This window comes from Caretta caretta, chromosome 27 (genome assembly GCF_965140235.1).
Source record: "Caretta caretta isolate rCarCar2 chromosome 27, rCarCar1.hap1, whole genome shotgun sequence".
NCBI lineage: Eukaryota > Metazoa > Chordata > Testudines > Cheloniidae > Caretta > Caretta caretta.
This window is the reverse complement of record NC_134232.1, coordinates 14,188,949-14,205,096: the sequence shown is the minus strand read 5'-3', so window position 1 is coordinate 14,205,096 and position 16,148 is coordinate 14,188,949. Positions and strand designations below refer to the sequence as shown.

General features: G+C 46.1%; 1 protein-coding gene and 1 long non-coding RNA gene across 2 annotated transcripts in view; one reads left to right on the top strand and one right to left on the bottom strand.

Moving 5' to 3' along the window:
- Positions 1–347: 347 nt before the first annotated feature.
- Positions 348–16,148, bottom strand: part of LOC125626657 (uncharacterized) — a 225,423-nt gene continuing 209,622 nt past the window's right edge. Inside the window, exons 3-4 of the long non-coding RNA XR_012666168.1 lie at positions 2,230–2,328; positions 348–961 (exon numbers count right to left, since the gene is read on the bottom strand). This is a non-coding gene — a long non-coding RNA (uncharacterized LOC125626657). The remainder of the gene's footprint in view (positions 962–2,229; positions 2,329–16,148) is intronic.
- LOC125626647 (keratin, type I cytoskeletal 19-like) lies at positions 6,991–16,004 on the top strand. Its single transcript, XM_048829879.2, has 8 exons — positions 6,991–7,521; positions 10,002–10,084; positions 11,677–11,833; positions 12,098–12,259; positions 12,387–12,512; positions 12,673–12,893; positions 14,105–14,133; positions 15,683–16,004. Coding segments are annotated over exons 1-7 (1,176 nt in total). The 5' UTR covers positions 6,991–7,095; the 3' UTR covers positions 14,106–14,133; positions 15,683–16,004.

The window sequence follows — 16,148 nt, the reverse complement described above, 5'->3', positions numbered from 1 at the left end:
CTGGGAATAAAGTCCCTTCCTGCAGCTTTTGAAACAGACCAGAGTTCCTGAAGATGCGAGCATCATGCACCTTTCCCGGCCATCCCACGTTGATGTTGGTGAAACATCCCTTGTGATCCACCAGAGCTTGCAGCACTATCGAAAAGTACCCCTTGCGGTTTATGTACTCGGCGGCTTGGTGCTCCGGTGCCAAGATAGGGATATGGGTTCCGTCTATAGCCCCACCACAGTTAGGGAATCCTATTGCAGCAAAGCCATCCACTATGACCTGCACGTTTCCCAGGGTCACTACCCTTGATATCAGCAGATCTTTGATTGCGTGGGCTACTTGCATCACAGCAGCCCCCACAGTAGATTTGCCCACTCCAAATTGATTCCCAAGTGACCGGTAGCTGTCTGGCGTTGCAAGCTTCCACAGGGCTATCGCCTCTCGCTTCTCAACTGTGAGGGCTGCTCTCATCTTGGTATTCATGCGCCTCAGGGCAGGGGAAAGCAAGTCACAAAGTTCCATGAAAGTGCCCTTACGCATGCGAAAGTTTCGCAGCCACTGGGAATCGTCCCAGACCTGCAACACTATGCGGTCCCACCAGTCTGTGCTTGTTTCCCGAGCCCAGAATCGGCGTTCCACAGCATGAACCTGCCCCATTAGCACCATGATGCATGCATTGGCAGGGCCCATGCTTTCAGAGAAATCTGTGTCCATGTCCTGATCACTCACGTGACCGCGCTGACGTCGCCTCCTCGCCCAGTATCGCTTTGCCAGGTTCTGGTGCTGCATATACTGCTGGATAATGCGTGTGGTGTTTAATGTGCTCCTAATTTCCAAAGTGAGCTGAGCGGCCTCCATGCTTGCCTTGGTATGGCGTCCGCACAGAAAAAAGGCGCGGAACGATTGTCTGCCGTTGCTCTGACGGAGGGAGGGGCGACTGACGACACGGCTTACAGGGTTGGCTTCAGGGAGCTAAAATCAACAAAGGGGGTGTCTTTACATCAAGGAGTATTTCAGGCAGGACTTCACGGAGGGTTCCAATAAGAAATGGTGCACCTAAGTTATCGTTCTTATTGGAACAAGGAGGTTAGCCTGGCCTCTGATTGATACATGGCTAGATTTACCTCGCTGCACCTTCTCTGTGAGTGACTGCAGTGTGACCTAGAGGAATGAGTCCCCTAGACAGGGGAGGAGGCAAATGAGTACAAAACAAATCTGGTCTATTTCTTGTTTTGACCCACTCCATCTATCTTTTACATCTTTGGCTGGCAGCAGACGGTGCAGAAGGACTGCATGCCATCCACATCTCATGGCTGCTCGGCAGAAGATGGTACAGTACAACTGCTAGCCATCCTCATCTCTTGCCTGCCTGGCAGAAGATGGTACAGTACGACTGCTAGCAATCCGTATCGCCTGCCCGCTCACCATAAGACGGTTCAATAGGACTGACTGCAGGACTAAAGAGAATGACCTGGTCAAGTCACTCCAAATTTAGTCCCTGCGCCCATGTCTGCCCAGGCGCTCCCAGCCAACGTGGCCAGGAGCACCTCGGACACGACGAGGACGACTACCAGTCGTATTGCACCGTCTGCTGCCAGAAGGCAATGGGTTGCTGCTACTGTGTAGCAAAGCCGTACCGCGTCTGCCAGCACCCAGGAGACATAGGGTGACGGTCACCTGAGCGGGCTCCATGCTTGCCCTGGTATGGCGTCTGCACAGGTAACTCAGGAAAAAAGGCGCGAAACGATTGTCTGCCCTTGTTTTCACGGAGGGAGGGAGGGAACGTGGGCCTGACGATATGTACCCAGAACCACCCGCGACAATGTTTTAGCCCCATCAGGCATTGGGATCTCAACCCAGAATTCCAATGGGCAGCGGAGACTGCGGGAACTGTGGGATAGCTACCCACAGTGCAACGCTCCGGAAGTCGACTCTAGCCTCGGTACTGTGGAAGCGCTCCGCCGAGTTAATGCACTTAATGCACTTAGAGCATTTTCTGTGGGGACACACACACTCGAATATATAAAACCGATTTCTAAAAAACCGACTTCTATAAATTCGACCTTATTCCGTAGTGTAGACATACCCTAAGAGGTGAACTGATTACAGCCGTTACTTTTCTTCACAGGGAGAAAAGAGCAGGTATCAAAAGGTTCTTTAGTCTAGAGGAGAAAGGCAGAACAAAAGCCAATGGATGGAAGCTAAAGAAAGACAAATTCAAATGAGAAAATTACACTCACATTTTAACGATGAGGGTGATTAGCCACTGGAACAAACCACCAAGGGAAGTGGTGGAGTCTCCATCTCTTGATGTCTTCAAATCAAGACTGGATGCCTTTCTAGAAGATATGATTTGGCCAAATACAAGTTATGCTTTAATCAAACGTAAGTTACTGGGCTCAATATGAGTAAGGGAGTGAAATTTAATGTCCTGTGTTATTCAGAAGATCATCACCACTTTATAAGCACTAAATTCACTTAAAAAAAATCCCAAGTAGAGGATTGGAGCCTCTTTCTCACACCATAGTTTGCTGGAAGTCAGTTCTTACAAAGCACTCCAAGATTTGGCTTCTGCTTTAACATTCATTACATCCACTTTGTTTTATTTTAGACCCCTCCCTCCTGGTAGAAGATTTGCATAGAAGAGCTAAAGACCAACAGTGGTGATAACACTTCACTCCCCAATAACCATATGATACATTACAAGAGATTGTGATATGTCACTTTGCAACCTTCTTATATTTAATAATCTTTCCTGGGTGACTTCTCATGAGATCGATGTTCATTTCTGTCACCACTATGCTTTACGGCTGCAGAACTTAGATACTGAGGGGCAGATTTTCAAAGGAGAAAACAGTAGTTAGGCAATTAATTCCAATGGAAAGTCCGCATTATTTGATATCATGGAGGTCTAAAATTACAGTTGCCAATTTCCAGGGCTGTTCATTTGGAGTAGGGGTTAAAACATCCATGATTAAAAGCAACTGTCCACCATGATGTGTGCAACAAATTGTGGTAATTTGTAATGAATGACAAGACGGTATGATAGCAGGGTGGTAGACAACCTAGACCAGTAAAAAGTTCAAGAGGAAATGGAAATTATCAGATGCCGTGCCATTTAAGTAGATAAATAGAGAGGGAGATTTGTAATGATGAAGGGGAGAAAGGTCATCCCTATGGTATTCTTCAGGGCTACTTACCTGCTAACAGTGTGAAGGAGACTTAGAAACAAAGAATCCACTGGGTTTGTGTCTATGTTTGTTATGTAAAGTACTGGGCGGCAATGTTGGCAGAACACCAGATTTGGGAGAGGAATAAATATTGCATTGCCTTTTTTTTTATGTTCTGGCTTTTTAAAACCAAGGAATTAGAGGCAGAGTGAGTGCCCACAATTAGGTTTAGAGGAGCTTGTCCTGGAAATACTGATCTCTCAAACAGACAGCATGGCAAAATATGGAAGTGCCTCAATTGTCTAATCAGCATATGTTAGAAATGGCCATTAACAGCCAGCCCTATGCAGGACATATTAGGCATTTTTAGGATGGGTGGTAGTCTGATGTTTGTCACACATTTGCCAACAGGACAAAACAAACCAGACTCTGAAGTGGATGTTTCTCATGTTAAATGTAAGTACAAATCACAAACTTTCAAAACAACAATGCCTGAATACAATAGATTACACTCAGTGATTTATCTTGTGAGATGTTAAAAAAAAGACATATAAAAGGAAACAAGAAGGAAGAAAACAAGTCCAGCTAGCATGCAAGCCTTGTTAAGTTGGATTGTAGCTCCTAGCTACAATCTATTTATCAGTTCATTCAAATTTCTGTCCTCTGGAATCTGAGTCCCAATACTTGGTGAAGAAATTGTGCGCAGAACTGCTGGTACCATTAAACAAGTCTAACTTGTTGCTCAATATAGTGAAACTTTGAGGAACCCAGCTCTTGAGACAGAAAGTTCTTTTTGCAAGAGTTTTTTAATGGTATAGATGACTCATGGGGCAATAATGGAGTACGGAGTTCTTCATCGATTGGTCATAGGTACTAACTGGTGACTAAAAATCATTACCATCTGATGTCTGATCATGGCCTTTGTTAAATGAGTTGGTGGTCTCACTGCAGTTCCTAAGGGGCATAACAAATACTATTAGAATTGGCTCTAATTGCACTGTAGTATCTTAGTGCTTCCTTGAGACCCAGAAGAGAGGCCAAGCACTCAGCAAGCGTGAAGCATGGAAACTCTGGTCTCCCAGATGTGTTTCTTTCATAGCAGGGTTGAAACAGCAACGCGAGGAAAGCTTGCACTGCCACTGCCTGTGCATAGAACTTTTTGGAAGAAAAAATAAACTTGTTGGTCCAGGTGACCTGCAATTTCTACTTTGCAACTTGGGTATTTACACTCTCTCTATGTAAATTTGGCCTGAAGTTTTCAGTCAGTGGAGTTATTTGAACAAGCTACATGTAACACTGCTGTGCACTTTTAAACACCTGCTGCATTTCACTGTGTATGTGAGGATTATGCACAGGCACTGAATTTGTTTGACTTTTATCTTATTTTCTTATTTTTGTATTGTATGGTTGTACCCAAGGAGCAGAGGCACCATATTTCTTAGTTGCTGGGGGCTGTTCGACTCCTGTTCCACCCCAGGTCCCACCCCCACTCCACCCCTTCCCCCAAGCCCCTGCCCTGCCTCTTCCCGCCCCTGCTCAACCCCCACCCCGCTTCTTCTCACCCCCTTCCCCTGCCTCTTCCTGCCCACGCTCCTCCTCCTCCTCCCCAGCACCTCCTGCATGCTGCTGAACAGCTGAGCTGCAGAGGGCGGGAGGGGCAGGAGCTGATCGGTGGGGTCCGCCGGCAAGCAGGAGGCGTTGGGGGAAAGGAGAGGCACTGATCCGCGGGGCTGCTGGTGGGTGCTCAGCCCATGCAGTCGGCGCCTATGCCAAGGAGTGCCCCAGCCTGGCACACTTTGTTCCCCATAGTGGAAGCATTTCCAAATGGTGCAATGCTCCTCTGTTCTTGGAAGGGCTTCTCCCATCCCGCAGTGGTACTAATGGGATTGTTCCACAGCAATGCAAAATGCTGGTGGGCTGCATTGCTCCTGCCATTCTATAAGTAACATTTCTTGATGGGGCTGAGGGGAAGCAACTGAAGAAAGAGAAGCAAACAAAGGACAAACATAGGCCCAGCTGTAAGGGGTGCTTGTAGATAAGTCAGAAGCACCAACAGCAAGACTTTTCTGGCCAATTTCATCTTGGATAATAAAGGATTTTTACACATTCATTAATGTCAGAGACTACAGGAGTAAGGGATTCTGCTCCACCTGCTCCTATTCCCCTGCTTTCAGTGGTTGTCATACCCTTTGCTAAGTGAAAGGACCAGTTTATAATCATGCACCTGTCACTGTGCTGCTCACCCCAGAAATGCTGTTACAGTAAAGGTTAAAGGATTATCTGAAAAACATTAGGAAAAACTTCCTAACTCTCAGGGTGATTAAGCACTGGAATAAATTGCCTAGGGAGATTGTAGAACAGGGGTGGCAAACTTTTTGGCCCGAGGGCCACATCGGAGTGCGAAACAGTATGGAGGGCTGGGTAGGGAAGGCTGTGCCCCTCAAACAGCCTGGCCCCTGCCCCCTATACACCCCCTCCCACTTCCCACCCCTGACTGCCCGCCTCAGAGTCCCTGACCCATCCAACTCCCCCTGCTCCTTGTCCCCTGACCGCCCCCTCCCAGGACTCCCCACCCCAAACCGCTCTCCCGGATCCCACCCCCATCCACGCCCCCCGCTCCCTGTCCCCTGACTGCCCCCCAACCCCTATCCATCCCCCCCCTGACAGGCCCCCCGGGACTCCCACGCCCTATCCAACCCCCGCTGTTCTCCGACCCCGACTGCCCCAGAACCTCAGCCCCATCCAGCTACTCCCTGTCCCCTGACTGCCCCCGGGACCCCCTACACAACCACCCCAAAGCCGCGTGCGCGCAGCCGCCGCCCCCTTACCATGCCACTCAGAGTGGCAGGAGCTCGCAGCCCCGCTGCCCGTGCGGCAGCATCACTGCAAGGGAGGGGGGACAGAGGGAGAGGGGCCAGGGGCTAGCCTCCCCAGCTGGGAGCTCAGGGGCCGGGCAGGATGGTCCCGCGGGCCAGATGTGGCCCACAGGCCATAGTTTGACCACCTCTGTTGCAGAATCTCCATCATTGGAGATTTTTAAGAGCAGGTTAGACAAACACCTGTCAGGGATGGTCCAGATAATACTGACTCCTGCCATGAGTGCGGGGGACTGGACTAGAGACCTCTTGAGGCCTCTTCCAGGTCTTACGATTCTATGAATTAGGGCTAGGGAAAAAAAATCAAACCATGGCCCACTGAAAGAGACTGTCATATTATGAAAAGAAACAGATATTTTCATGTAATTTCTACCATCAAACCTTTTGTCCTGCTGTACTCCTAGAAGGAACTGAGAGCAAAGAACCAGTGTTTGAGAAATTTTTCTTTTGAAAGAAGAATTTTATGGGAGAAGTAATGAAAAAGTTGGGTAAGTGTGGGAATTTATTTTTCCAAAGGTCTCTCCTCACAGTGCTGTTTGTCATCTGGGTTCCCTCTATACAAGGCTGTATTAACAGCTACTCACTGCATTACTATGTGTTATAAACCTTCTTTTGAAATTACCTAAGGAAAGTCTTCACAATGGAGGCACTGTACAGTGCAGAAGGGGTGTGTGCTTAAGGGTCTTTTGTTTCAGTATAAGTAAATTATAATTCTAGAGTCACAAATGTCTCTTTGAGCAGAGAGCCACATACTATGAATCACACCTTTTGTCTGAAGAGGAAGAGAAGGGAGAAAAAAAAGAAATCTGGTATGTCTGAAAGTATTTGGCAAAGAAACACAGCCCACTTTATATCGACTGACCAATAAGAAGAATTTCAGTGTTGGCAAAAGGCTTACGGCTGGTGAATTCCACAGGGCTTACATATCATGTTCTATGGACAACTCCCATTGTCACAGGCATAAAAGACGCCAGGTGGGAGAAAGAATCTTTCACTCCTGCTTCAAGAGCACAAACTGTGTGAACTGTGCTTAGAGTTCAATCCTTGTTATCTACTCACCATGTCCACTTACAGCTTGAAGCAAATAACTTCTTCTGGGTTAGGTAATATTAGTGGTTCCTCAGGCGGTCGGGCTGTTGGTTCCTTCAGGGCTTCAAGTATACATGGAGGATTTGGTGACAGGGGTATTTCTGTCTCTACTGCTCGGTTTGTCTCTTCTGGGGTAGGAGGTGGCCTTGGGGGTGGATATGGTGGTAGTTTGTACGGTGGCTTTGGTGGTGGTGATGGCCTCCTTTCTGGAAATGAAAAGACAACTATGCAGAACCTGAATGACCGCCTGGCATCCTACCTGGACAAAGTACGTACTCTGGAGGAGGCAAATTCTGAGCTAGAAATTAAAATCCGAGACTGGTACCAGAGACAAGGACCAGGGCCAGCCTCTGATTACAGCCCATATTACAAGACTATTGAAGATCTTCGAGACAAGGTAGGTGTTAAAGTTTGTTAAAAAGCATCTAAGGATAGACCCAAATGTTTGTTAAAACAGCATTTATATCATGTGGCTATTATTAGCAGATGGAAGGAAAATTTTATTATCTGTAAATAATTATAACTGTTTTATTATGTGGTGTCCACTAACAATGAAAGACAAATTCAGCCTCAATCACATTTCTGAAATTTAATAAGAAATGAAAAGAAAAGCCTCAATAGAAAACCAGACAAAAGAAATGGTAGATTATGGGAGAGTAGAAGGGTGATGTGAGTATGTAGTGAATCAGAAGGGATGGACAATGACAATGCCCAGTATGAAATGTATCTGTTATAAAACTGTTAGCTAAGAAAATGTGCACAAGTGACACCTTTAATAGTCAATGGTGAAATGATTTGAGGGCCCCACTAACTCCCACAACCCCACAAATACTCGATGCCCCTGAAAACAGTAGTAAAGTCCTTACATTTTTCTCAATTAATTCTGCACAATTACTGTACCAAATTTAGCCTTGATGTAAGTGGATGCAACTGCTACTGTAGTCAATGAGAGTTGTATCAATTTGGTTTTGGAATGAATTTGGCATCTAAAAAAAGTCACCCTTCAGTTTAAATCTTGTCAGACTACTGTAGGTATCTGTCTATCTCTGCAGTCACCTACCAATCATACACGTTTGTTTAAGCCTCTGGACAGCCAGTATGTGCACTGCTTTAGCAGTTATCAGAGAAGATGACATCTCTGAGTTGATATTAACAGTTAAAATAAGAACTGATCAAATATAGGGGTTTGCAAATGTGAACTGAAGCACTTCAGAATTTTACCACATGAAACTGAGATTTTTTAAACCTTTTTTATTTCGCCTTCTGAGCTTGAACTTTGAAGAAGAAAGTGTTTAAATATGTTTCTTAAAGAAAAAAGAAACAGCCAACATTAACTAAATTAAGTGCATACAAATTATATATAAATACAGGATTTATTGCGCCTCATTAAATCCATTTGTGCACAATAAGTTTGTTTAAGGGTGGTACACACCTTAGAAGACATACATGATTGCTGACTGAACTATGTAAACACAGCCTCATGAGAAAACCTAAAGTTTATTTTTCAGATCTTAGTGTGGTTCATGACCCCACCCACACAGTTTCCTTTCCCTTGGGCTTACCTCGCTCACACTGTACTGATTTCAGAAATGAACCTCCGAAAAAGAAGAGCTGGAATTAGATTCCCTCATTTGAAATCTCCTGGGCTCTTGCTCTTTATTCCCAACTCATGAGAGTGAGCAGCTCCCACTGTGTTTTCCAGATGACCTATTGATTTCTGATAGTCATAGAATTTTAGGCCACAAGAGACTACCAGATCATCTAGTCTGACCTTCCGTAAACCACAGGCCACCAACACCACCCAAAATCCACACACTAAACTCAACCATCAAAATTAGAGCAAAGTATTACAGCCCAAAAGAGACCAGACTATTGTGTGCTACAGGCAGAGAATTGGATAGACCAATGCCCAAGGCCCTGCAATAGCAGGGAAATGATGAAGTGAGATATATCCAGATAATCCTGGCAAGTGACCTGCATCCACACATTGCAGAGGAAGGTGAAACCCTGCCAAGGTCCCCACCAATCTGACCTGGGGGGAAATTCTTTCCTGGTTCCACATAAGGTGGCTCATAAAAGTAAATTTGTCAGGTAAGGTACACAGGGAAGAAGTTTTAAGTAAACAAAACTCTTTGTGTGGCCGTTTATGGTGTGTTACAGGAATCACTCAGCATTCTGGAGCTGGGGAACCTGTTGTATGATTAGGCTAGGAGATAAAATGCATTCAAACGCTATACAAATGTGATATAGAACTGTCATGTAGTATTATATTGTATTCCATTACAGAGTTATATACAAAGGCATAATTTGTTTTTATTTATATAAAAGTAATATGAACCCCCAAATCTCTGGTCAGGGCTAACACAGATAAAAGCCTCCTGAGCAGAATTTCTGGCCAGAAAGACTCAACAGACTTCCTTTGCTCAGCACCTCTGTCTCCTTGTGGCTCTTTAATATGGTGGTAGGAATTCAGTCAGTGGAATTCAGTGAGCCTGCCCAGAGAAGGAGTCATTTCCTGATCTACATGCTACATCTCAGAAACTGATGGGTAGATCCTTAATGGCAGGTCACACAAAGAAAGGGGCAAATCCATTCCTGATGTAGCTCCACAGCCTTGAGAGAAGTTACGTCAGAGATTAATTTTGTCCAGTATGTTAACTGAAGACCCTACTGCCCTTGATCAAAGAGAGACAGGCCTATTTAGGACTAAAACAAAAAGAGCTGAAATGTCAGTTACTCAACTTTAAGGCCCCGCATAGTTCAGTTAGAATTTCACCAGAATTTGTTATGTCTTTTATCCCGGATTGTAATGAATGGAGGCATACGGTTATTTCAGCCCAGACTGTGATTCACTCTGTGCCACTTGGCTTTTTCCAGATTCTTGCTGCCACCATTGACAACTCCAAGATTGTTTTGCAAATTGATAATGCCAGGCTGGCTGCTGATGACTTCAAAACCAAGTGAGTACATTCCTCTAAGGCAAGGAGATACTGACAGTCAGGTTGTCAGGCGTCTGATTTTTGACTGGAACGCCCGGTCAAAAAGGGACCCTGGTGGCTCTGGTCAGCACTGCAACAGGGGCCATTAAAAGTCCAGTTGGTGGCACAGCAGGGGCCCGGGGCTAAGGCAGGCTCCCTGCCTGCCCTAGCTTCCCTCATCTCCCAGAAGCGGCCACCAGGTCCCTGCGGCCCCTAGGCTCATGGACGGCCAGGAAGGCTCCACATGCTGTCCCCGCCCCAAGGGCCGGCTCTGCAGCTCTCATTGGCCAGGAACTGTGACCAATGGGAGCTGCAGGGGTGGTGCCTGCAGGCATGAGGGCAGCGCTCGGAGCCTCCCTGGCCACCCATGCATTTAGGGGCTGCAGGGACCTGGCAGCTGATTCCTGGGAGCCGTGGTAAGTGCCGCGGGGACCCTGCACCCCGAGCCCCCTGCCCCAGCCTGGAGTCCCCTCCCACACCCAAACTCCCTCCCGGAACCCGCACCTCCCCAACACCCTGCCCTGCGCCCTCCTGCACCCCAAACCCTTCATCCCCGGCCCCACCCCACAGCCCACACCTGCAGCCGGAGCCCTCACCCCAACTCCCCATACCCCAGCCCCCTGCCCCGGCCCAGAGCCCTCTCCCACACCCTGAACCCCTAATTTCTGGCCCCACTCAGAGCCCACACCCCCAGCCCAGAACCCATACCCCCCACACCCCAAACCCCTTATCCCCAGCCCCACCCAGAGCCCACACCCCCAGATGGAGCCGTCACCCCCCTCTTGCACCTCAATCCCCTGCCCAAGCCCGGTAAAAGTGAGTGATGGTGGGGGAGATCAAGTGATGAAGGGAGGGGGGATGGAGCAAATGGGGGTGGGGCCTCAGAGAAGGGGCGGAGCTGGGGTGTTTGGTTTTTTGTGATTAGAAAGCTGGCAACCCTAACTGAAAGGCAGGCAGATATTCATGTCATTATCATTTGAAAAAGCAAAAGGAATGTCACTTGAGCCATGCATTAAAACTAGACAATAAAAATATGGTCTGAAAATGGATATAGCCAGCATATAATATGGGTTTCACAACGTACCTGGCTTAATCAACCAACCATAATGGGTTGGGTGGACCTCCTCCTCTATGTTAGCAGACTGTCTATAAAGATTGTGACACAATTCAGCAAAGTTAATAACGGCCACAATAACGAGGGTGCTGAGAACGATTCTGCAGAGCCATATAAGCGTGAGAAAAATTGTAGTATAGCATCCTACAATGTAAATTTATAGAGTGTAGCGGGAAGATCACAGAACATCTTCCTGCACAGCGTCTTGCTCTGTTAAAGTAATATCATTAAATTCCACACATTAAATTCGACTCGTGCGGTACATGTCACGTAAGTTATACTGCTCATATAAACCACATATAAACCTATGTGCAAAATATTGGGATAGATTCATTATTACAAATATAGGGCTTTTTTATATGATGAAGAAAACTAAAGTCAAAGTCAAATGGTAATAAATACTATTTGCCCCTTGTTCTAGATTTAAATAACTCTTGGTTTTGTTCTGCTTTTTTTGAAGGTATGAAACAGAGCAGGCCCTGCACATGAGTGTTGAGGCTGACATCAATGGCCTGAAGAGAGTCCTGGATGAGCTGACCCTAGCCAGAACTGACCTGGAGATGCAGATAGAAAGCCTGAAGGAGGAGCTGGCTTACCTAAAGAAGAACCATGAGGAGGTATAAAACCCAAAGCACACATGTGAAAATAGCAGTAGGAAAAAGATGACTGATATGTAGGAGGGAATCTGGAATTTCTCAGTTATGCTGGGCTTTCTAGTAGAATATAAAAAGCCTCGTTATAGATTGGGTAAATAAAGCCCACCTGCAAATATCTGAGAATGGTCAATCAGAGGTTAGCCCTTGAGGAGAGTGGGTGAACTCAAGAGAGAATAGTAGTGTCTTTAACTCATGCTTGTGTCTTTCTCTGCAACGTTACTATAGGAAATGAAAGCCCTGGGTGGTCAAACAGGAGGGCAAGTCAGTGTTGAGGTTGACTCTGCTCCAGGTATTGATCTGACCAAGATCCTGGCTGACATGAGAGACCAGTATGAAGTCATGGCTGAGAAGAACAGGAAGGATGCTGAAACTTGGTTCAACAGCAAGGTAAAAAAATAAAACAATACAAGACAGAAGAAAATAATTTCAAACCTCTTGTAGAAAAGGGCTCCTACAGCCTTTCATGATCTTCAGAAAACTGCACTCCATTTTTCAAATGTTTTCTCCACTTCAGATTGAAGAGCTGAACCAAGAAGTAGCCATCAATACTGAACAGCTGCAGACCAGCAAGACTGAAATCACAGATCTGAGACGCACCCTCCAAGGCCTGGAGATAGAACTTCAGTCCCAGCTTAGCATGGTATGTGGCAATTTCTCCCAAGATTTGCATTTTACAAATCCATGCTAGGACAGGTATAGTGATAAGTGACCCCTAATCGAGGGTGTTTCCTTTCTAAAGAACAATCCTGTATTTGGTGACAGACTTTGAATTATTTTTCTTCCAACTTCTTTATTCTCAGAAAGCTGCCTTGGAAGGCACCTTGGCAGACACTGAGAATTGCTTTGGTGCCCAGCTGGCACAGATCCAGCACCTGATTGGAAACATCGAGGCACAGCTGACCGACCTTCGAGCTGATATGGAGCGGCAGAATAGTGACTACAAGATACTCATGGACATCAAGACCCGGCTGGAGCAGGAGATTGCCACTTACCGCCAGCTGCTGGAAGGCCATGACTCCTAGTATGTAACTATACTCACTGCAAAAGACATTTGAGGGTTGTTAGACTATCATGATATTCCTGTGGTAACTCTGCACCACAGTATATTCAATTTAAAATACACTTGGAGACTCTAAAATGTCCAGTGAATGACGTTTGCAGGATACATGACAAATCTGCAAATGTCAGTGATCCTACCTATGTTGTGCAGATGGGAATTATTATTTTGCATCATATATATCTACATCATGGGTTCTCAAACTGGGGGTGGGGACACCTCAGGGGGTCACAAGGTTATTCCATGGGGGGTCGCGAGCTGTCAGCCTCCACCCCCAAACCCTGCTTTGCCGCCAGCATTTATAATGGTGTTAAATATATAAAAAGTGTTTTTAATTTATAAAGGGGGGGTCACACGCAAAGGCGTACTATGTAAAAGGGGTCACCAGTACAAAAGTTTGAGAACCACTGATCTACATAAATTATTATTTTTATAACTTATTAATTATTACTAGTTAATTTATTATTTGTTTCCAGTAATGTCTACATCGTGCTAGTTGCTTTCTAAAAATAAAAGAAGGCACAATCTCTGCCCCAAAGAGTTTCAAAACTAAATGACAAAATGACCAAGGGTAGAGGAAAAAAGTGGAACATATAAGTAAAGTAATCAAGGTGATTATTAGTTACACAATGTCTGAATAACACAATGTTGTTAGTGTTGTTTTATAAAACAAATAGATTATCTCCAAATATCCACAGCTGGTTCTTTTCTTGTAGGCATCATGGTAGAAGTGAATCTTGAGGAGGGATTTGAATGCAGACTCAGTTATATAGCTAATTTCAAACAGCAGTATAACTTCACCCTGGACTTGGTGCCATAGCCTTTTCTCAGTTCATGTGTGGGACCAAAGGGAAAACATTCCTCATATTCTGGAACATGAAAAACCATTTGGGGTTGGACAGATTCTTAAATTTCTCATATTTAATTTATTTCCTTAGTTCCAGAATCCTCTTTGCCACTTCTGTCCTTTTCTGATACATCTTCTATAGTTTCCTCTTCCCTGAGCGAAGGAGTAGAAGAGTCAGTACAGGAGCCAACAAGGAGCTAACGCTTTCTTTCCTGATGCTGAAAAGGGCGCCTGATAGACAGACTTTACTTTTTCATATCTTCCTCTCATCCAGCACTTGATATTTGTTATCGTTCTTTGCTATAATTATTTTCTCTTTGTGCCACAGGATGTTTTGGACTCTTTACGGAACTGCTGGTAAGGATTCTCTTTCTTTATGGGAACCTATAAAAGGCAGAGTATTTTTATTTTAATAAAAGAAGAATCTATTGATGAGTGGTATCCATCTTGCTGTCTATGCCACGCATCCGGTCTTCAACCAGAATGCCCAGTCGAAAAGGGACCCTGGCAGCTCCAATCAGTATTGCTGACCAGGCCGTTAAAGGCCCGGTCAGCGGTGCAGCAGGACTAAGGCAGACTCCTTGCCTGCCCTGGTTCCGTGTGGCTCCCAGAATCGTCCACCACCATCCCTGTGGCCCCTAGGCACAGGAGTGGCCAAGGAGGCTCTGTGCCCTGTCCCTGCCCTGAGAGCCAGCTCCGCAGCTCCCATTGGCCTGGAACCATTGGCCAATGGGAGCTGCGAGGGCGGCACCTGCAGGCAAGGGCTGCACGCAAAGTTTCCCTGGCCACCCCTGTGCGTAGGGGCCACAGGGACATGCTGGCCACTTCAGGGAGCAGCTTGAGGTAAGTGTTGCCTATAGCCCGCACCCCCTCCCACACCCCAACCCCCTGCCCCAGCCTTGAGCCCCCTGCATCCAAACTCCCTCCTAGAGCCTGCACCCCACACCACCTCTAGGGTTGCCAACTTTCTAATAGCACAAAACCGAACATCCCTGCCATGCCCCTGCCCCACCCTCATCCCCAGCCTCATCCCAGTGCCCGCACCCCCAGCCAGAGCCCTCACCCCTCCTGCACTCCAACCCCCTGCCCCAGCCCAGAGCCCCCTCCCACACTCTGAACCCCTCAGCCCCACACCCCAGCCCGGAGCCCCCTCCTACACCCCAAATCCCTCATTTCTGGCCCCACCACAGAGCCTGCAACCCCAGCTGGAACCCCCACCCCCTCCACCACCCCAAACCCCTGCCCCAGCCCAGTGAAAATGAGCGAGTGAATGAGGGTGGGGGAGAGTGAGTGACGGAGGGAGGGGCAATGGAGTGAGTGGGGAGGGGGGCCTCAGAAAAGGGGGGGCAGGGGTGGGGTCTCAGGGAAGGGGCATGGCAGGGGGCAGGGCAAGGGTGTTTGGTTTTCTGCAATCAGAAAGTTGGCAACCCTACATTGCTCCCTGTCATTGATAGAATTCAAACAAAGAATGCCATTCAGTCTAGTTAGAAATTTTTAACAAATTACAGCTCCTTGCTAGGGATCTTTATATAGTCACAGCAAGATACTAAAGATGAGGAAAAGTATCTAAGACTATAGCACAATAAATGGCTATATAAACAGCCAATCACATAGTCATTCCTATGGGTGAGAGGACTATGAAGAAATTCAAGACTGAGCAGTTCAGAACTATTATGCACACATTTAAGGAGAATTTGCTGTGAATGTTCTTGGGTCCGCAGTATCTTGCAAAATACTGTAGAAGTGACACAGGCTTCTACTTTAATGTTATTTCAAAGAAAAGTTCTGAGAGGGAGGATTGAGAGTTGAGGTTGGAGCTAAACTTTTCTCTCCACCTGCTGAAGCTGTTTTCACATGTGTAACATGCTAGAATAATCACTGTTCTTTACCTCCTTATTTACTGCAGGCTCTCAAAACAGCAGCAAAAGAGACAAGGTGGCTGATGGAAAGAACTACTGAAGAGACTCAGACTATCTTACTCTCCAAGAATAAAAGCACTAGACAACCAGGAATCAGTACCGAAGGGTGCCATCACAAACAGACAGTAGTGCTTTGAGATATTCACTTATAAGAAATTCTAGACCACACAATGTTCAAGGTAGAATAGGCCATTTATTAGTGATACATTTATGAACTGGGTTAGCTGTTCTTGCATTTCCAGTTCTCTTTTACTACTATTTTTGCTGTTTCTACTGTCTAATAAAATCATCTGATTTATGCAAACATCACTTCTGTCTGGTTATTGTGATATACCAAACAGATATTATTATGAATAGCAATGGCTGCGGCCAACTGAAAAGGACTATTAATGAATTCCAAAGTACTCTTGGTAAAAACATGGTGAGTGGGAACCAGTGTTCATGGGTGGAAGA